The sequence below is a fragment of the Amblyraja radiata genome, chromosome 18 (assembly GCF_010909765.2).
Source record: "Amblyraja radiata isolate CabotCenter1 chromosome 18, sAmbRad1.1.pri, whole genome shotgun sequence".
In the NCBI taxonomy this organism is placed as follows: Eukaryota; Metazoa; Chordata; class Chondrichthyes; order Rajiformes; family Rajidae; genus Amblyraja; species Amblyraja radiata.
In genome coordinates, this window is record NC_045973.1 from 35,048,856 (window position 1) to 35,070,716 (window position 21,861).

The 21,861-nt window shown below is 40.6% G+C and overlaps 1 protein-coding gene across 3 annotated transcripts in view; it reads right to left on the reverse strand.

The window, feature by feature from the left end:
- The window catches only part of mtmr14 (myotubularin related protein 14), a 104,810-nt gene that overhangs the window by 33,330 nt on the left and 49,619 nt on the right, over window positions 1-21,861 (reverse strand). For all 3 annotated transcript variants that reach the window (XM_033037108.1, XM_033037107.1, XM_033037109.1), the window contains exons 10-14: window positions 19,199-19,265; window positions 18,911-18,996; window positions 14,859-14,935; window positions 10,801-10,837; window positions 8,102-8,172 (exon numbers count right to left, since the gene is read on the reverse strand). In XM_033037108.1, the coding sequence (XP_032892999.1) occupies window positions 8,102-8,172; window positions 10,801-10,837; window positions 14,859-14,935; window positions 18,911-18,996; window positions 19,199-19,265 (338 nt within the window). The remainder of the gene's footprint in view (window positions 1-8,101; window positions 8,173-10,800; window positions 10,838-14,858; window positions 14,936-18,910; window positions 18,997-19,198; window positions 19,266-21,861) is intronic.

A 21,861-nucleotide genomic window follows, 5' to 3' on the forward strand; every position in this document is an offset into this window, starting at 1 on the left:
AAATAAGTGCACTTAGGGCAAACTGGAATTTCATTTTTTCTTGGCAAATGGTGTGTGAAAGTGCAGGTGTGGATCTGTTCGAGGTCTGTACCAAAAAATGTTAGCAAATAAACCAGCACATGAAAAGTTGAAGGAAAACAATTGGTTTCCAGGAAACCTATGGGAGAGCAGAAAACAAACAATTGGGACAAATTAAAGACCGCACTGAAGTGAAGTAAAGTGACAATGGAAAACGACATGGAAATATATGAAGTCACTCACTTTGGTAGAGAAAATAGAAAGGCAGTGTGTTTTCTAAATAGCTGTGGTTGAAAGGGGCCACCTTGTATTTGATCCACTGAAAGTTAATTAAGCGTAGCACGAAATTAAGACTACAAATGGTATATTGACATTTATTGTAAGAGAATTAGAGTATAAATTGAGTATAATCCAGCAAAAAACAAACTGCTGGAGGAACATACGAGCAGCATTTGCGAAGGAAAAGGAATTGTCGATGTTGTGTACCCAGACCTTGCACCAGGATCATTCAGATGCTGCTTGACCCCATGTGTTCCTCCCGCAGATTGGTTTTGCCATATCCCAGTCTCTTATGTTGATCTTACTCCTGTTACATAAACCGTGCTAAAACAACATCTACAAAATTGTTTATGCGTCTGGCCCTCCACCCACGGAAGGATAAATTTGTGATAGAGGAAATGGATTAACAGTTCACCAGATTGATTCATTTCATACCTACAAACCCAGCAGGTTTGTAGCAGGCACGTGCCGACAGGGTAGGCAGTGCCTACCATTATAAAATGGTCATTATTTTATATATAAAATATATATAAACCATATATAAAATGGTCATAAATAGTAAAGGCACCGGAGAATTATGCTTCCCTAAGAGATCGACCTCCTAGGGAGGCATAATTCTCCCGTGCCTTTCATCCGCAGTACATTTAAAACGCGGACATATGTGCTACTTGCGTGCCGTCGACGATGCTTCAAGGCATCAGTGGCAACGGTCCATAAAGGCAGCTGAAATTCTGCCTTTACACCGTGGACTGCGTGCATGTGCTGCGCTGCGCATGTGCACCAGCCTACTGCGCATGCGCATATGCAAGTTTCTTGGCGGGTTTTTCAAAGATGGATAGTGATTACCTGAAGAGTTTCTCGAAGCAAACTTACGAGGAAAAGACCAAAATAATTGAAAATTCCAGACCAACGCTGGAACTTAAAGAACTTCAACAGCGCAAAGGAACAAAAATAATGAGAACATATAAAACAGCTTGGTACAACAGGAAACAAAGAGAGAAGAATGGATTTCATGTACAAACAATATGGTAAGTAAATTTCTTTGAGCTATATGGTTTTAAATACTTTATTAAGAGATAGGACCTATTGAAGACATTTGTTGACTTGATAAAAGTCGAGAGAACAATCTGCGCATGCGATGTTTCTACGATATTTTAAAGCCGACTGACAGCTCGCCGGGGAGAGAATAATCTGCGCATGCACGGTTTTCAAGATTTATAAAAGCCACTGCCTATCCTGACTAATTACTCACTGCATGTGCCTGGTTTGTAGGTATGAAATGCAGATGCTGGTTTATACCAGAGATAGGCCCAAAGTGCTGGAGTAACTCAGCGTGTCAAGCAGCATCACTCGAGAAAAAGGGTGGGTGATATTTCAGGTCGGAGCCCTTCTTCAGACTGAAGAAGGGTTCTGACCCGAAACATCACCCATGCGTTTTCTCCAGGAATGCTGCCTGACCCGCTGAGTTACTCCAGCACTTTGTGCCTATCTATGGCAGGTTTGTCGTGTTTGGAGAAGTCAAATAAACTGCCCTGTAAACTTTCAAGTTTTGAAGAATGAGAGATCATTTCATTGAAATGTACAGAAGACAAGGTGTATAATAGGATATAAGCAATATTGATGATTTTCACGGGTATAACCAGAGATCGCAGTTCCATCATAAGGGGTCAGCAACTCAGGACAGAGAAAAGATTGTTTCACTCCGAGAGTGGTGAATTTTCGACATTTGCTACCCGAGGCTGTGGTGGAGTCTCAAGCACCAAGCATATTCCACACAGATCAATTAGTTTTTAGATATTAAGGAAATCCAAGGATCATAGGCTAGTGCAGGAGTGTATTGTAGAGGTAAATGAACAGCCACCATTGTATTAAATGATTGGGTGGACACAAGCTGCCAAATGTTCTCCTGCTTCTACTTATGTCCGCACAACAAAAATTCATGTTAGTGTCATTCTTAGATTTACTATTTACAGGAACAATCTGGATCATAATTGAATAATAAAATGTGCTGATAATAGTGCATTGGGTAATTTGGTGAAGCCTGAAGACAGAGAAGAAAAATGCAAAATGACATTTGAAGAGAAGAGAAATGAAATAGAACAGATTCATTAAAGAAGACAGCAATAAATAAAACCTCAACCATGGCATCATCTTTGCTTTCATTACAGGAGGCACAAACTGAAACGCAAGTGTATAATATTGAATCTGTGCGTGATAGTGAGGCTCCATATGGATCTTCATGCAGAGTTTTAGTTACCATTCTAGGATTAATGTAAATGCAATGGCCAAAATCTTGCACATCGCATATTAAAAGTTAACAATAGAAAAGGATTGCATTCATGAGATAAGACTTGGCATATTAGAAATGAAATAGTCAAAAGAGATTAAGAATGATTACAATAAAATATAGCCTGTATAACCACCATTTAAATTACTGGACTAGCCGCGGTTGGGACCAGAGGACGGGACTATTAATCTGAGATCCAAACCTGGATCCTAAAATGGCAGCTGGGAAATTCAAATAATGAAATGACCAGGAATTTATAATAGAACTAGACTAAGTGGGACCCGTTGGGTCCCATGTTCACATGTGAGGGCTGGTCCACCGAAGCAATATTCCACCTCTCCACAATTCCACCTCTCCACCAATTACTTCAACCCAAACAACCATTTGCAGTGCATTTTAACTTCAAACCAACCATATTTTCATTTTCAAACCACATTAAGGGGACTCACAGTTGAGTAGACATGTGTTCAGTGTTATTCAGAGCTCAGAGAGACATGACCCTCTGGCTTCCTCCATCTTGCAGAGACTGAGTGAGGCACACCACTTCCTGGTTTTATAGTCCCTCCCCCTCCCTCCAGCAGAGAGAATGGATATTTAAAAAAAAATATTAATATCTCTCTGATTTTTCATCGATGGGAAAAATCCTCTGGTCCCGGAAGGCAGAGGGGGGCTCTGAGCGAGATGGCCAAAAATGACGGCCGTAGGTGGCGGCGTTGTCTCGGAAATCGCAGCACAGTGAGCCAAAAGGGGTCAAGATCAGACTTTTAGTAATACAGATATATATTCTAAATACAAAACATAAAAATACTGGAATGTTCTAAAGACCCATCTGTTTATTTGTGTTCTTCACCTTTGTCCAGTCCAGGTCCACCAAATACTTTTAACCATCACCCACCTCAATACCTTTGGGTGCATCTGTACCCATGGCCACTGTCGCAGATATCAGATTGGCCTTCCTAAGAGTAAACTAGCGGGAAGCAACTTGCTTGGATGGAGTCCCCAGCGGTATCCTCGGAAACCGGCTGTCAAGAGTTTTTGTGGGCAACATTAACCTCTCCCTCTCACACTCTGTGGTTCCCTGCTACTTGAAGATACTACCATCACCCTGGGGCCTAATCAAAGCAAGGTAGGATACCTTAACGATTATGCCCAGTAGCTCCACGGTCATTAAATTTTAGAGAGACTGGTCACTTTACACAAACTCCAGTGCCCCAGATACTTAATCCACTGCAATTTATTACCGCCGTAAGGTAGCCCAGCAGACACCAGACCCCTGGCCCCACACTCATCCCTGGAATAACCGGATAACAATGTAGACACTAGGAACTACAGATTTAAAAAAAAGCAAATGCTGAAGTAATTCAGCAGGTGGGGCAGCATCTCTGGAGAACATGGATCGGTGACGTTTCGGGTTGGAACACTTATGACTGATTACAGCGGAGGGGGGGGGGGAAGAAAGTTGGGGGAGAGGTGGAGACGGAACAAAGATTGGTAAGTGATAGGTGGATACAGGTTTGTGGAGAAATTGAATTCAAGCTAACCTCAGTGAGCTGGGAATTTCTGTGTATTAACATTCTATGGACAGCAGTGCTCTGACATCCAAACTACAGAGCAGTACCAAACATCGCAGCAGAGCCATTCACTATAAACAGGGCTACGCTGGTGAAAACTGACTCACAACTGTTTGTTATTCTCCCACTCGTAGGCTTTCTTAAAAATTGAAGTGCGACAAACGGGGCAGTAAGGAAGAACCGAAGATGGTCCTTTCCTTGCAGTTATTCTCAGTTGCCTCCCCAAAGAATAATACCGGAAACAAGATTATAGGCGATCACACAAGCTATGGCAACTGCAATGAATCTGTAGAATTATAATGGTCTAGATTGGAGGGTGGCACACTGGTGCAGCGGTAGAGTTACAGCGCCAGAGGCCTGGGTTCGAGTACGGAGTTTCTACGTTCTCCCTACGACCGCATGTGTTTGTTCCTAGTGTTCCAGTTTCCTCCCACATTCCAAAGACGTGCAGGTCAATTTGCTTCGGAAAAATTGTGTGTATCCTACAAAAAGTGGTGTAGGATAGTGCCAAATGTACGGGTGATCGCTGGTCAGCATGGACTCGGTGGGTCAAAGGGTCTGTTTCCGCACATGTATCTCTAAATTCTAAAGAGGTGGTGAAAAACATTGCCAAATTGTGAAAGAAAACTTCAGGTGCTTTATGATAGTTACAATCTAGAGAATAGGAAAAATTAAGCAGGTCAGAGAAACAGCAGGAAAGAAAAAGAAATTCCAATAAAAAAAAAACCTTTTCCCACTTAAAGTTATAAGCTTTTGCCATATTTTATACAAAACCTCTGATATTAGAATTTTGTGATGAATTCTAGAGGCCAGTGGCTCAAAAGGGATACCCAAGCCCATATTAGAAGTAAATGTATAAAATAAAAAGAATTTGGAAGAGAAGGAAGAGCAGTATCAGAAAAGAGACGGTGGGATTCATGATCCATTTGCAGTTATTGTACTGAGAACAGATTTCAGTAAACAGTATGAGCCTGAACAATGAAATTCTTATGATAGGCATAAAGGCAAAAAAGAAATGGAGTAACTTAGCGGGTTAGGCAGCATCTCTGGAGAAAAAGGATGGGAGACTTTTCGGGTCTTCAGACTGAAACCCATAAACGTCACCCATCCTTTTTCTTCAGAGATGGTGCATGTTAGTCAGTCGTTGTGGCAGATTAGAATGGTCAGGTCGAGTTGGATATGTCATTACGTATATCTGTGGAATCTAATTGCCCAGAACAGTTCTGGGTCAGGGCCCTCATTCAGACTGAAAGAAGGGTCCCAACCTGAAACGTCACCAATGCTTTTTCTCCACAGATGCTGCCTGACCCACTGAGTTACTTCAGCACTTTGTGTCTATCTTTGGTATAAACCAGCATCTGCAGTTCCTTGTTTCTACAATGAAATTATTTCTTGTGCCTGCAGAGCCGCAGTGAGTAAGAATTTAATTGCTCTGGTTCATATCCTCTGCATGTGATAAACATTCTTGCTCTTGTAATCTTGATTTAATTTTGATCAACTTTTTGGTGAAAGTGGAAGTTAAATCCCAATATCTTTCCTGATGCTGCTCTCCTTTCTTCTAAACTCTTATAATTTTATGCAATTACTTGTAATATTAGTTCTGCACTTGGCCAACTGATGACAACTTTCCGTAGTGAGACATGTTGATTTTCGGGCATTGCCTCTTGCTTGATTTGAAATGGTCTGTTTATGTGAAGAACACAGAGGAGTTTATTATGAAACACCAACTTGCACTTTTTAGCTGACTAACATAGAAACATAGAAACATAGAAATTAGGTGCAGGAGTAGGTCATTCAATATGATCATGGCTGATCATCCAACTCAGTATCCCGTACCTACCTTCTCTCCATACCCTCTGATCCCCTTAGCCACAAGGGCCACATCTAACTCCCTCTTAAATATAGCCAATGAACTGGCCTCGACTACCCTTTGTGGCAGGGAGTTCCAGAGATTCACCACTCTCTGTGTGAAAAAAGTTCTTCTCATCTCGGTTTTAAAAGATTTCCCCCTTATCCTTAAGCTGTGACCCCTTGTCCTGGACTTCCCCAACATCGGGAGCAATCTTCCTGCATCTAGCCTGTCCAACCCCTTAAGAATTTTGTAAGTTTCTATAAGATCCCCTCTCAATCTCCTAAATTCTAGAGAGTATAAACCAAGTCTATCCAGTCTTTCTTCATAAGACAGTCCTGACATCCCAGGAATCAGTCTGGTGAACCTTCTCTGCACTCCCTCTATGGCAATAATGTCCTTCCTCAGATTTGGAGACCAAAACTGTACGCAATACTCCAGGTGTGGTCTCACCAAGACCCTGTACAACTGCAGTAGAACCTCCCTGCTCCTATACATGCGAAAGAAAGGACAAAGATACCAAGTAGTAAAAGTCACGTGGGGAAAACCATAAATGCAGCCATAAAATATTGAAAGGCAAGCAGCAAATTAGCAAGGAGTTAGTGAAAGCAGGATTAAAAAGTAGGGTTTGAAGTCAGTGATAATGCTGCCAAATAAAACAGTACGCATAAGGATTGAGAAAATGTCAGCTTATAGCAAAGTAAGGCCAATGATAATGAAAGGGGAAAATCAAATAAGAGTAAAGCAGTGAGAAATATTAAATATATAGCAAGTTCTTCTCTCAATAACCAAAATAAAAACTAGAAGATTAGTGGAGCTTCTCTCAGTCGGCAAGGAGAAATTATATTGAAAAAGGAAATAAAGAAATTAAACAAATATTTTGTTTTTGACCTCATGGAAAGCACAGTATACCTACCACAAAATGAGGTGCTTGAAGAAATTAGAAATGGTAGAATATTAATAGGATGAGGGTAATAAATAAATGTCCAGGACCTAATGACTTGCACCCTTGGATTTTGAAGGTGGCAGCTAAGGAGATACTAGATACACAGGAGGCACCCTCAGATTCTAGTACAGTTCCCTCAATTTGGCAAGTTGCATATGCTCTGATTTAAAAGGAGGGAGTAAACACTGAACTTCAGCTCAACTATGCTGACATAACTAGCAAGGAAGTACTGCAATCTATTGATAAGAAAGTGCCAACATGGTACTTAGAAAATAGTAATAGGATTGAGCAGAGGCAATATTGATTTATGAAATAAAAAAAAGTTTTTGAGGTTGTAAATAGCAGAATAACGAGCAAACCAACTGACATTACATCCAGCGCCGAACAATCTTTGCTAAATCAAATCAGATCTGGAACTATTGATCTATATTAAACCCAGTGCGAATACTAACAGACCACAAAAGTGTGGCAGTCAGTTGGGGAAGTTGATCTTTTTGCAAAAGAACATTCAAGAACAAAAGGACAGCCATCTTCCTACACATGTGGCCCAGCTGCACTCTCACCTGTGACATTGTCAAAGCCTCTAAATAAAGGATTGGCCATTTAGGACAGGGATAGGAAGACATTTCTTCATGCAGTAGGAACCTTTGGATTCTCTACCCAAGAGGGCTGTGGAGACTCATTCGCCATGTATATTCAATAGTATTCTAGATATATATGGACTCAGGCAATATGCATTATTATGCCGCTGAAGAGTGCGTTTACTGAATGACAGAGCAGACATGAAGAAACAAAAGACCTCATCCTGCTATTTCTGATGTTCTTAAGGTAGCTCCCTTATTTTACCACCTGCTAACGACTGAAACCATTATAATGCATGTTTCTGGTATGTATATGAATTAGGTGGATCCAAATTGCTCTATTTCATCTTTAAACTCGATGACCCGAGTTTAATCTCAGGTCATCAGTCCAGAAATAACATTGCAGAACAATTCAACTGCTCTGTCTGCATCCCACAACTTCAGAACAATAACCAATTATGGTGCATAAATGGAAACAGTACAGCCTTGATCCTTAGGTCACTGCAGTTTGTGCGTTCACTTGCTCTAGACCAGCCCGTCAACAAAGACCCAGCAAGATGAGAGCCTTACCTCAGCTTCTTTGCCGCAGAGAACTCTTCTGAGGTGATGTGCTTCAAAAAATTGAAGCAAAAGAAAAAAATCTATGAGAAAAAAATAGAAATTGTTTTTGGCTTTAAAGTTCAAATGATTTCCCAGTGATTCTGTATTAATATGACTCCAGCAATGAACATACAAATCTAGAATGATCCCATTAGAATCACAGCAAACCGTACCAATTTTTACTTGAATGTTTAAAGTTTAAAAAATGTGAATGTTACAAAAGAGGAAATCTACCAGCATATACAAAAAGAAGGTTGATATATAACATCAATAGGCAAGTAAACCTGCTCCATATTTCCAGTATTTTATTTTATGTTATCAAAAATTACAGCAGGATCTTGATCAGCTGGGCTAATGGGCTAAGGAATGGTTAATGAGGCTTAATGCAGATAAGTGCAAGGTTTTGCAGTTTGGAAAGTCAAACCAGGGCAGAACCTTTACAGGGAATGACAGGGCCATTGGAGTGTTGTACAGCAGAGGGATCTAGGAGTGCAGGTTCATAGTTCCCTGAAAATGGCGTCATGGGTAGATTACGTGCCTTTAATTGCATTGGCCAGGGCTTGGGGACCTGAGCTTTAGGGAAAGATTGGGCAAGCTGGATTTTATTCCTTGTGGTGCAGGAGACTGAGGGGTGATATTATCGAGATGTATAAAATCATGAGAGAAAACCCATAGGGTGAATGCACCATTTTTTAAACCCAGAATAGGAAAATTAAGATCCAGAGGACATAGGTTTAAGGTGAGAGGGGAAAGATTTAATAGCAGCCCAAGGGGCAACATTTTTATTTACACACAGTAGATAGTGAGTATATGGAATGAACTACCAGAGGAGGTAGTTGAAGCAGATACTATAATCAACATTTATATCATTAAAAGACATTTGGACAGGTACATGGGTAGAAAAGGTTTAGAGAAATATGGGTCAAATGCAGGCAGTGGACCAAGCAGAGATGGGGCATCTTAATTGGCACGGGCAAGTTGGGCTGAAATGCCTGTTTCCATGCTGTTTGACTCTGTAACTTCACAACACTATAATTTCCATTTACAAGACTAGATTTTCACAGCGATATGTTTCCTTGCAGTTTTGCATTGATAAACTGCAAGAGGATGGAACAACAGCACCATCCGCTGGTCAAAACTATTATTGCAGGGTAGAATTCTTGGTGAAATAAAATCTTCTTCCCTTCGATCAGTACAAGGAGATCAAAAATGCTAATTAGATTGCCTTGATTTTTTTTTGTTTCAATGGGATTCACTCCCTAATTAGATAATCTTAATTTTTTTTAAAGAATTTTTTTAAAGGGGATTTTGTTCACTATTAACTGCAGTAATATTGGGCCTGGTCATGCTAGCCTTTAGCTATACGTTCTGTATGGAAGAACTGGAGTAACTCCACAGATCAGGCAGTATCTCCTGCGGACATGGATGGGTGACGTTTCGGGTTTCAAACCTATTTCACAGCCTGAGGAAGGTTCCTGACCCACAACATCACCTATCCATGTCCACCAGAGATGCTGCCTGATCCGCTGATTTACTCCAAAGCTTTGTGTCTATCTTCGGTATAAACCAGCATCGGCAGTTCCTTCCTACACATGCTGACTGACCCCAAGTTACTCAAGCATTTTGTATTCAACGCAAGATTCCAGCATCTGCAGTTTTTAGCATCTCCAGTTTTGTTGGGAACTTCGAGTTATCCACTACTCACCTCCCCCCCATTTCTGGACAAACATCGTCCAGGAGGGTGTGGAGATCAGATGCTGGAGCAGAGTCTAATGGCAACTGGTAAGCTGAAAAGTTGCCTGGCTCGAGAACCAACGACAATTTATTTGATTGGGAGAAGAGCGGGGGGGGGGGGAACATCACTGACTCTGTGTAAGGCAGTCGGCTCACTGAATTTGCTTTATTGTCATGTTCTGAATTATTTGCTGTCACTTTAAACAGTTTCTTTTTATTACAATTTACTGGCTCCATTTTTACTTTTTGCCCACAATTTAAATTTCATCGAACAGTTTTTAAACATCTGATGATAAGAAATATTAAAAAATAATTCTCAAATTCTTTAACAGCAACGGCTGACAAAATATTCCTGAGGTTTGGGTCTCAGCATCCTTGGCAAAGGTCTGCTCACTATATCATGTGTGCTCAGATACCATAGGGCAGGTAATTGATTAGTATGAGAGTCGGGGGTTATGGGGAGAAGGCAGGAGAATAAGTTTGAGAGGGAAAGAGATCAGCCATGATTGAATGGCGGAGTAGAATTGATGGGCCAAATATACACCTACAGTTTATGGACTTATGACTGTGTAGAGAAAAGGTTAATATGAACAGGAAGCAAATACAAACAGCAGGCCCAATACAGGTTGATCTGGACCATTCAAAAACAAGGCCTGTTTTCTAACTGACCTAAATTTAGAAATTTCGTCAGACTGAAAAGTCTGAATAACAATAAAGGATACATGACTTGACTTCTACAAAGCCTGACACATCACAATTCTTTCATAAAGTAAATTGGATTACCAAACTGCCAGCTTTTCCTTAATCGGAAAGAGTCTTAAATTAAATAGCATAATAATTCAGGCTATCAAGTTAATCTGATTATAATAAAAAATAGCCCTTATAAAGCCAAATTTAATCATTATCAAAAGACATTCCTTCAACTTTGAACTCACCTCCTCCCCTTTGCTGAGCCTGTCAGATAGCATGTGTCTGCAAATATAAATAAAAACAGAAATAAACATGCAATATTATCTCTCATTTCATTCAAAGTAATTTCCAAAGAGCCATAAAACTTATTCTTCTTAAGACAATTATATTTTCAGATTTGAATGAATATTCCAATTTTGCCATCTAAAAGTTAAAATCCTTCTACCCCCAACCATCTCTATCTACCCAACCTGCCTGTAAATCCCAACCAGTTCAAAAGTTTCTCTCTCGAAGATTTAAAGTCTGTTTCCTCCAATTCAATAGGTACGCCCGAACCTTTTATATAAAAATAGCTTTGTCTGGAGCACGATTCTTAAGGTTATTATGCATCTTCCGTATCCATCTCATGTGGCATTAATTCACCTCCATCCCAGACAGCCTATTTCAATCATTGCCCATTTTGTTTCCAAAGGGAACCTTAGCCATTTCCTACTTCAGTCATTGTTTGGCATGAGAACTCAGACCAATTTGTTCCTCGAGTCAGAAAAGAAAGTATCAAAAGTTCAGGGAGCGTTAAATACAAAATGAACCTTTGAAAAAGATATTTATTGTAACACGTGACTCACACACTACAAATTGGAGGAGGGTTAAAAAAGAGGACATGATGGTATTGATCAGAGAAGCTTTTATAGTGCTAGACCGAAATAGAAGCAGTATGCTATTTAGCCCTTTGCATCTGTTCCACCATTCAGTCAGATCACAGCTAATTCTTTCAGCACAATATTTCTGTCGTGACTGAACATCCTAAGATTCCCACAGTATTCATAAATCTATTGATCTCTGCACATATTAAGATTTTCTAATGATATAAGTGAAAGCTATTGGCCTTGTATCTATACCAGTTCTCAAAGCAATCTCATCAATGCCACTTGCTCAGTTAATTCTCTAAACCACTCGTCCATGCCCCAATTCTCTCAATAGCTACCTACAATGGTGGTGATTAATCCAGCCTTCATCAAATCTCGGGATGGGAGTATCTGGATAAATGCACATGGAGAATATAAAACATGGGTGGGTCACAGTCAAGCCCAGATCACTAGAGCTGCTTGTAGTGTCACCAATCCACCAGTCTTGAATATATACCATGACCGTGCCTCCATAGCTCCCTTGGGTAGAGAATGCTATGGACTCACTGTCCTGTGGATGAAGAAATTACTTCTCATTTCGGTCCTGAATGTCCACTCCCTTATAACGAGAATGTGATCCCATGTTCTTGAGACCGCAATCTGAAGAAATATCATCCCTGCATCTATCTGTCAAATACCATAGAAATATAGTCTGTTTCAACGACATCACTTTTTATCCCTCTAAACAAGCAAATATTGGCCAATCTTGTGAATTCTCTTAATCAGATAATAACCATCCCATCCAGAAATCAATCTGGTGAACCCTATAATTAGCTTGGTTATTTGATGCTGGAGAGGGGTAAATGACATTTATTAAGTTGGAGTTAAGAAATAATATTGAGGAAGATTTTAGGGCAGCACAGTAGTAAAGTTGCTGTCTTACAGCGCCAGAGACCCAGGTTCGATTCTGACTACGGATGCTGTCTGTATGGAGTTTGTATGTTCTCCCCGTGAATGCATGGGCTTTCCCTGGGTGCTCCGATTTCCTCCTTCACTCCAAACGCAGAGGTTTGTAGGTTTATTGGCTTTGGTAAAAATTGTAAATTGTCCCTAGTGTGTAGGATCGTGCTAGTGTGCGGGGATCGCTGATCGGCGCAAACTCGGTAGGCCGAAGGGTCTGTTTCCACGCTGTATCTCTAAACTAAAAACAGCCTGAAGCCTCATCCCAGATGTAAACTCTACTGCCCTACTTCTCACAGCTGCTGTGACGTGTTGCTCTTATATATTCATCATTCTTCTAATTTATGTTATTCATTATACACTTCAATATTCTACATTACTATATTACACTGTTTCTTATTACCCATACTCTTCATATACAATACAATATATACTGAATATATCTCAGGTTAAAAATAACTCATTGGGATTGTATCTCCATTTATGCTATGCTATAACTATTTTCTAGAGCCCTTATCGAGGTATTACTATAATTAACTGGAGTAGGATTGATTTCAGAAATTTGAAATGAAAGCCATCTTCATGAATAGGCATCAAATACTGAGAGACAAAACATTAGGTTAGCAATGCAAGGCTTTCAAAAGATAATAGCACAGGCAAAAAAAAGCAGTAAATTGTCATGAGGTAGAATGGGTGGATAAAACCAGAACAGAATGAGAAATTAACATTACTTTTCCACTAGAGAGCAAAACTAATATATAGTATAGGAACTAAAAGTGGGAAGAATTGTGGACATTTTATATTTTAGCAGGAAGCATGAATGAAGGAAATTTGATATAAATGGTACAATGTGAAAGGTTATGCAAGAACAAAAACTTGGAGGTAAACATAGACCAATCCTTAAAGATGACAGGACAAGTTGTGAGGGTTTTAAACAGATAAGTGGAATCTGTGGATTTCTTATTAGAGTATAGGCCACAAGTAAGAGAAGGTAAACAATCCACTGGTTGAGACACAAATGTATTGCATTCAATTCTGGATGATACATTTTAGGAAAGATGTCAAGAGCTTAGAAATCTTGAATGCATTCCCTAATGCATGATGTAAATACATTTCAGTTATGATTAAAAACTGAGGAGAAATGATTGAGCAAAAAAACGCAGCTGCTAGAGGAATTCTGCAGGTCAGGCAGCATCTGTGAAAGGAAATGGACACAATGTCTGGGTGAGGAAGGGTTGATTGCCAGAAGAGTCAGGTGCACAGTACCGGAAAGAGATCAAGTGAGCAGGACAATAAAGCCCCTGTCCCACTTTCCCGAGTTACTCACGAATTCTCCCGAGTTTTCCCCTTGATTCAAACTCGGAGATGCCAGCCGTGGGTACTCGGAGCTATTTTTTTTACTCGTGGACATTTTTCAACATGCTGAAAAAACGTCCCGACTTACCTGATGCCCCGAGTACCTACGGCTGGCATTACGATTCGCTACGAAATATCCTACGGCCTCCTAGGGACTCGCTACGGACATTCTCCGAGTTTGAATCAAGGGGAAAACTCAGGAGAATTTGTGAGTAATTCGGGAAAGTAGGACAGGGGCTTTACTTAGCCCTTAATGTCACCAACATGAAAGAGTTGAAGGGGTGAACACAACTCTGTCTTTATCATTGGAGCTGCTGTAGAGATGGGCGACAGCTTCAAGTCCCTCAGCAATCACATCAACATCGACCTTGCAGTGATCAAGAAGCATAGTGTATTTACTTTCTCTAGAAAATTCAGCATATCCACGAGAATTCTCTTGAACTTTCTACAGGTGCGCTACAGAATGTATTCTGACAGGATGCAATTTAACTTGGTATGGCAACTGCTCTACCCAAGATCACCTGAACCTGCAGAGAGTGGTGAACACAGCTCACTAAATCGTGGGCATGTCTTTCTTCAAGTTCATCTTCACGATAAATTGCATCAAGAACGCTGGAATTATCGTCAAATATACCCGATGCTCGAGGCATTTCCATCTTCTACCTTCTGGAAGATGATATGGAAGCCTGAAAGCTGAATCATCAAGACTTAAGAACAGCTTCTTGCCCACCTCCATTTGATTCTTGAATCAATCGCACTTTCACACCCCATTCCTGGAGATGCGGTGACATATTATTGCTCTTAATTCTATCTCATTCAATTATTCCACTATTGCACTTGGATAGTCTTTGGCACTACAATCTTGCGCCATCCTTCTGTTTTGCACTCGTTGGTGTATTTATTGCTGTATTTATAATTACGGTTCATATACTGTTTTCTCTGTGAACTTCACATAGGCAAGGAATTTCATTGCAGCCCCGGTGACAACAAACTAAACTAATCTGGGAACAAATATTGCAAAACGCAGCCAATAAATTATTATCGGAGGGTTTCATAAAAATCTTTTATAACAAAGCATTGATAATACCATCATGTAACTACTGTGTTCTGTACGATTCTGCTGTTAAATGAAAAGCACTCACCCAAAAAGGAACCAATCATAAGCAATGGTCAGATACAGGATTTCCACGGGCGCTAGACAAACGTGAACAAGTCCGTCCTGTGCACATAAAAGGGGAGGCAACATTATAACCTCATGAGGAGGCGCACCCTATTATACAATGCAACTTTCAAAAGGCTCCATATTAAAATAGAAGTGTATTTAGAACACACACAAAGGAAGGCTTCCCAGTTGTGTGTGCAGTCTGTAACAGGTAATGTGTTTGGTTAGTATGGTTTAAAGCCGCAGGTACCATTGCAATGTCTACTCATCCTATAGTCGAAACAAGGAGCTGCAGATGCCGACTTACTAAACGAGACACAAAGTGTTGGAGTACCTCAGCAGGTCAGGCAGCATCCCTAGAGAACATGAGATCTTCAGAATGCTGCCTGACCCACTGAATTACTCCAGCACTTTGTGTCTACTCTCCTATCTTAGACTCATTTAAACCAATCATTAGACCAATTCAACTCTGCTTGGTCAAGGTAATCCGTTGCTCATTAAATAATTCCAGAGTTTTACCTTTGCTTTCTTACTTGAAAATCTATTCCAATGTTGGTTTTCCCTGATATAACAAAAATCCAAAAAATAATCAATCGGTTACCTACTGGGTGAGCAAGACCAACATTTACAGCCTTTTCGAAATCACCTTTAGGTAGATGCCGTTAAAGATACTGCTTTAACAAGTGAATATTTTTAACGAAGGGACTGCCATGGTGCGGTTAGAAAGCGTATTCATGGATTTTGACACATTGCTAGTGAAAGGCTGTAACATATTTCCAAGTCAGATTATGCGTGACAAAGAAGAAAGTGCAGACGATGGCTATAAATATCAGCCGTAAATTTGCCTTTCCATCTTTTGAAGCAATCTTACTGTCACTTTCTATTATCTTAAATATACCCGTGATCTTTTTCAGTTATTTCCCTGAAGGGTTTCTGCATAACTCAGCCATCAAACATTAGGAATCTGACTTTATAGATAATGTGCATTCACGGTTCAGAAGATTTGCATATATTTGTATTATTACTTCCAGACCAGAGTGGTTTGTAAATGTTCTGTCACGGAGTGCATACAATGTATTCAAGTGTTTGCATGCAAATAAAAATAAAAGTTTTCCACAAGAGTTTTAAAGCGCGTAATGATCACTGCAGTTCCAGTGTTCTTTGCAATCAGTGCAGTCGAGAGTCAGTTTCTTTTAAGCATATCTAACCACCATCGGTGCTTTGATTTGACTTAGAATATCAAATTATGGAAGGAATTTGGCACCTTGACACTGCAATAGAGTGCTCAGCTGCTCAACTGCAATTCTCTAACCAATAGTCAATGGATTACATTTACTATGTTTGGAATAGCTGGATTTGGACCAGAACGTCACTGAGTCAAGAAGTTACTGAGCAGAAAAAAAAGGTAGAAGTTATTGCAAATAGGGATGAAATCTTAAAGATTTAAATGAAAAATAGACGTATAAGAAACAGTGGACACTGGACTAGTCTGAAGAAGGGTCTCGACTTGAAACGTCATCTGTCCGTTCCCTCTATAGATGCTGAGTTCCTCCAGCACTTTGTGGTTTGTAAATTAAAAATACTTGTCCATGTTACTCTGTGCAGAGTAGTTTGGAGACTTTTTCATCCTCAACTGCACCCTCTGTCCCTCATAGCCTCATAGTGAAGTTTTTTCTTATATGACTTTAGCACTGTCACAGGAAATGAAAAGCCCACACACCCAGGGTTGTGCTATTATAGATGCACTGCTCATTTATAATGACAATTACAAATAGTTCCTTCAGATGAACAACCAATCAAAAACGGCTATTCAGACACAAGGGACATCAGATGCTGGTTTACCCAAAAAGACACAAAGTGCTGGAGTAACTCAGCAGATCAGGCTGCATTTCTGGAGAATATGGCTCGGCGACATTTCAGGTCAGTACCGTTTCTCAGACTGATTGTAGCTGGGGGGCAGGGGGAGAAAGCTGGAAGAGAGGTGCGGGCAGGCCAAAGACTGGCAAGGAAACAGGTGAGGGGGGTTTGATTTGTAGATGGTTGGAGAAAATTCAGAGATAAAAACACAAAAAGGTCGCGATGAAGTGAATGAAATGTGAAGACAGAAGAAGGAATGAATACTAGTGGAAGGGGACTGGGTGTGAAGAGTGGAAAGGGAGAAATGGCTGCGTATCAGGTGGGTACAGGGAAGGTAGGAGGGAAGGGGAACAAATCAGGGAAGGGGATTAAAGGAAGCCATTTGTAGGTTAGCTATCTAAAATTGGAGGATTAAATGTTCATACCATTGGGTTGTAAGCTACCCAAATGGAAAATGAATTGCTGCTCCTCTAGTTTGCGTGTTGGGCTCAATCTGGCATTGGAGAAGGCCAGGTCAGAAAGGTCAGTATCGGAATGGGAAGGGGAGCTTAAATGGCTGAAATGGTTAACAACCGGGTGATCCAGTAGGCTTCAGTAGACCGAGCATGTATTTGGCAAAACGATCGCATGGTCAATATTTGGTCCTGTCGATGTAATGGAAGTCACGTTGGGAGTACTAAATGCTGTCGATGTTAGAGGAGTGCACGTGGGCCTTTGTTTCATCTGGAAGGACCTTTGGGGTCGTTGGATGGATTCGGGTTTGCGGGGGAAGGAAAGAACCTGGGAGGGGGTGGCTTGGGTGGGAAGGGATGAGTGAATCAAGTTGTGGAGGGAGAAGGGATGGGAAGCTGTGACTGGTGGATCATGTGAAGGTCGCCAAAATATCAGTTGATGTGTTGGATGCAGAAACTGGTGGAGTGGAAGACAAGGAGACAAGTGTTGTCTGGGGGGAGGGGGGGGAATGAGAGCAGACTATGGGACACTAAGGAGATGTGGGTGAGGGTTCCTCTCCGACAGAAGAGGGGAAACCGCGTTTACGAAAGAAAGAAGACATCTTGGATGTTGCAGAATAGAAAGCTTCATATTGGGAGCAGATGCGGCAGAGATGGAGAAATTGAGAGTACAAGATATCATGTTTGCAAGAGGTAGGGTGGGAATAAGTGAAAAGTGTGGGAGTCAGTTGATTTATAGTAGACGTCAATAAAATGATTATTCCATTTATCATGAACTTAACTTTTAAAAAAAAATTGTTACTGCACTTATTTCCTTTGGAAAGGGGATCTTGAGGGAACTGAGATTAAGGATTGTGCAATCGGAATTAACAAAGATGATCCAGGTAAAATCTTACAAAGTACAAATTTAAAACTTCAGTACAAAGTGGCAATTAAGCAGGATGTTATTCAATAGTCAAGTAACTGAACTTGACAATGCAACTTGGTTTGACATAATTGGGCGCATTTTTGGCACAGAGATTGATAGGTATGTGTTGGAGGGAAACATGAGATTAGTTTCAATAAACATGTGGTCCTGCCTTTTCATAAGAATTTAATAATCAGGAAGAATTTTAAATGTAAAATAAAAAGCAAAATAATATCAGCAGCTGATTTGATAATTATTATTGTATCATCTATTTCATTTCTGCTTAGAACCTTCATGATTTTCAGAAAGATTTTTGTGTCTTGCAGTATTGAATCTCAGAGGTTAAAGTTGATGGTGCTAAACCTTGAATTTACAACAGAGGGCAGTACAGTGTGTGAATTGAGAAAGTTGAAACAGTTTGTGTTATCACCAGGACTGCCTAAATATCATTCAAAAATCTGCCTGAATCGAGTAAATTATAGATACCAATGTGAAAATGGTTAGTAAAATACTGATTAATAGTGTCCCAACAAATACAAGTTTGATGGGGATACAAAGAACAGCAGATGCTTGAATTTTGAGCAAATCACAAAGTGCTGGAGTAATTCAGCTGGGCTGCATCTGTGGAGGGAACAAATAGGCGACGTTTTGGCTCAGGACCCTCAGACTGATCAAAAGGGTCATGATCCTAAACGTCACACCCATTCCTTCCACAGATGCTGTTTACGTGCAAGAAGTTTCCTTTGACAATAGTTGTATATTTTAATACATGTCTGTTGTTTATGCAACTTATGGAAACATGGCATTAATACTTACAGCCCATAGAGAGAGACGAAGGAGAGAAATAAAGAGTGGCGTTCGATCCCAGCCAGAAATACAGTGCACTAACAAACCGCTGTCTTCTGTCAAAAGGAAGGATAAAACGATGAGATCAGAATATCAAAGCAAAATAAACCAGCATATAAATAAAGCTGCAATTGACATGAGGTTAAAACATAATTGTAGTTCACCATAAAGAGCTGACTTACAAATATGATTGTTCGAAACACCAAACAATTACATTGGAAAAATGGTCAGAAAATAGGAATCAAAATTTAGGCTTACCATCCCGATTTATTATATGGATGAGCAGCTTCAGGTAATTTTGTGTCTGTTGAACGAGGTCCCAAGACTATAGAGAGGAGAAACCATCAATAGTGTTAATTTGACCTGACTGGATAGGCACATGTAAAGGTCTTGGCTTTGAACATGAACCTGGGAGAGAGTCTGTTGATACATTGTTTAAAATGCAGTCATTGATATTCCATTAATAATAGGCTGTCAAAATGTAGCTTTTAAAACAAAGAAAACCTGGAAGAAAGTTACCTATTGTAACTGTCAGTGCCGTTTACGTGGCGATTATTTGCAGACATTGAGTATGCAAGCAAAGAATTTCACTGTGCCTTATCATGTGACGATAAAGTATTCCATAAAGTATTGCATTCCATTCCAACCTGTAGCTCCTATAGGTAATAAAAAAATTGCAGTGTCTGTTTCCTACCACCAGAGAAAGTTTCAATTCAGTAATGTTCCTCAGTGGCAAGAACCTACATTTAAAAATATCACAAACATTTTAACCAGTAAAATGCCTAGCAACAAAACCCGCCCAGTTTTCATTGTACACCTATTGCGAATGACGCAAAAATGACCCAGCACTTGATACATGGGTGACTGTGGTCTTTATTCCTGTCGCTGAATACTCGTAAGGAGTTTCCTTTGGCAGATGCTATGTCAAAGACTCTGCTCCTTTATTGAAAATATATCTGAATTGTCCAGCTTTAGCTATCTGTTTGGTAAAACACTCAAAAAAGCCCAGTACCTATACTATATATTATGCTCCCATCCTCTGCAAATCCATTGCATTGCAGGTGCACGAACAGCCTGCCATTGAGCACTTGATATTTATGAGTATAGTTTAGTTTAGAGATACAGCGCGGAAACAGACCCTTCGGCCCACTGGGTCGCGCCGACCAGCGATCCCCGCACATTAACACTATCCTACACACATTAGAGACAATTTTTACATTTACCAAGCCAATTAACCTAGAAACCTGTACATCTTTGGAGCGTGGGAGGAAACCGAAGAACTCGGAGAAAATCCACGCAGGTCACGGGGAGAACGTACAAACTCCGTACAGACAGCTCCCGTAGTCGGGATCGAACCCGGGTCTCCGGCGCTGCATTTGCTGTAAGCCAGCAACTCTACCGCTGCGCCACCGTGACTGCATGTGATATGTGATCACATATCACATGCAGAAAGTGCTCTTGCTTCCTTATGGCAACCGTATCTCTGCACTGTATAATAGTCAGCATACTAAAAAGTAAAAGGGAATGTGGTACGCAAAGGTCACTTTTCCACAACTGGGAGGGAATCTGTGATGAAACATCAGTCTGAAGAAAGGTCCCAACCCGAAACGTCGCCAATCCATTCCCTCCACAGATGCTGCCTGATTCGCTGAGTTCCCCCAGCATTGTGTTTTGCTCAGGATATAAGGTGATGAGAAAGAACTATCATTTTTTTTAAACTTGCTTGTAATTTCTTTCTAGCATTCTGATTAAGTTCCAGTCTTAATGGAGTATAATATGGGGAAATATGAAATTACCCATTAAGGGAGAAAAAAAATGAGACTTAGTTAAATGGTGCATAGCTTCTGGATGCAGAAAGATCTAAATGTCCAAGAGCATGAGTCGCAAAAGATCAGTCGGAAGGTATTGCAAGAAATTAGGAAAACTAACAGATATTTACCATTGGTACACAAAATTGCTGGAGAAACTCAGCGAGTGCAGCAGCATCTATGGAGCGAAGGAAATAGGCGACGCTTCGGGCCGAAACCCTTCTTCAGACTGATGGGGGGTGGGGGGGAGAAGGAAGGAAAAAGGGGAGGAGGAGGAGCCCGAGGGCGGGCGGGTGGGGAAACCGAACACAAATATAGGGAGGATATGCTTCGGTCATATAGCACTGAACTGCATTTTGTAGCTATTACTTTCACGTTCTCTCTCTTTCTGACTGCATGAATTTTATAGTTTTTAAGTTTCTTTGTTCATGTGCCCCCTCTAACTTCTCTCAACCAAATGACTATATTTCTTGTCATTGCTGTATCCCTGGACTCAACCAGAGATATTCCCTTTGTACTCTTCATTTCTTTCCACCCTTTCTGCAAGTTAAGACAAATTGTTTTCTCTTACCCAGTCTGATAAAAAAAGATCCACACCTGGAGTACTGTGTGCAGTTTTGGTCCCCTAATTTGAGGAAGGACATTCTTGCTATTGAGGGAGTGCAGCGTAGGTTTACAAGGTTAATTCCCGGGATGTCGGGACTGTCATATGCTGAGAGAATGGGCTTTATACTCTGGAGTTTAGAAGGATGAGAAGGGATCTTATTGAAACATATAAAATTATTAAGGGTTTGGACACGCTAGAGGCAGGAAACATGTTTCCGATGTTGGGGGAGTCCAGAACCTGGAGTCACTGTTTAAGAATAAGGGGTAAGCCATTTAGAACAGAGATGAGGAAATACTTTTTCAAACAGAGAGTTGCGAGCCTGTGGAATTCTCTGCCTCAGAGGGCAGTGGAGGCCGGTTCTCCTGATACTTTCAAGAGAGAGCTAGATAGGGCTTTTAAAGATAGCGGAGTCAGGGGATATGGGGAGAAGGCAGGAACGGGGTACTGATTGGGGATGATCAGCCATGACCACATTGAATGGCGGTGCTGGCTCGAACGGCCGAATG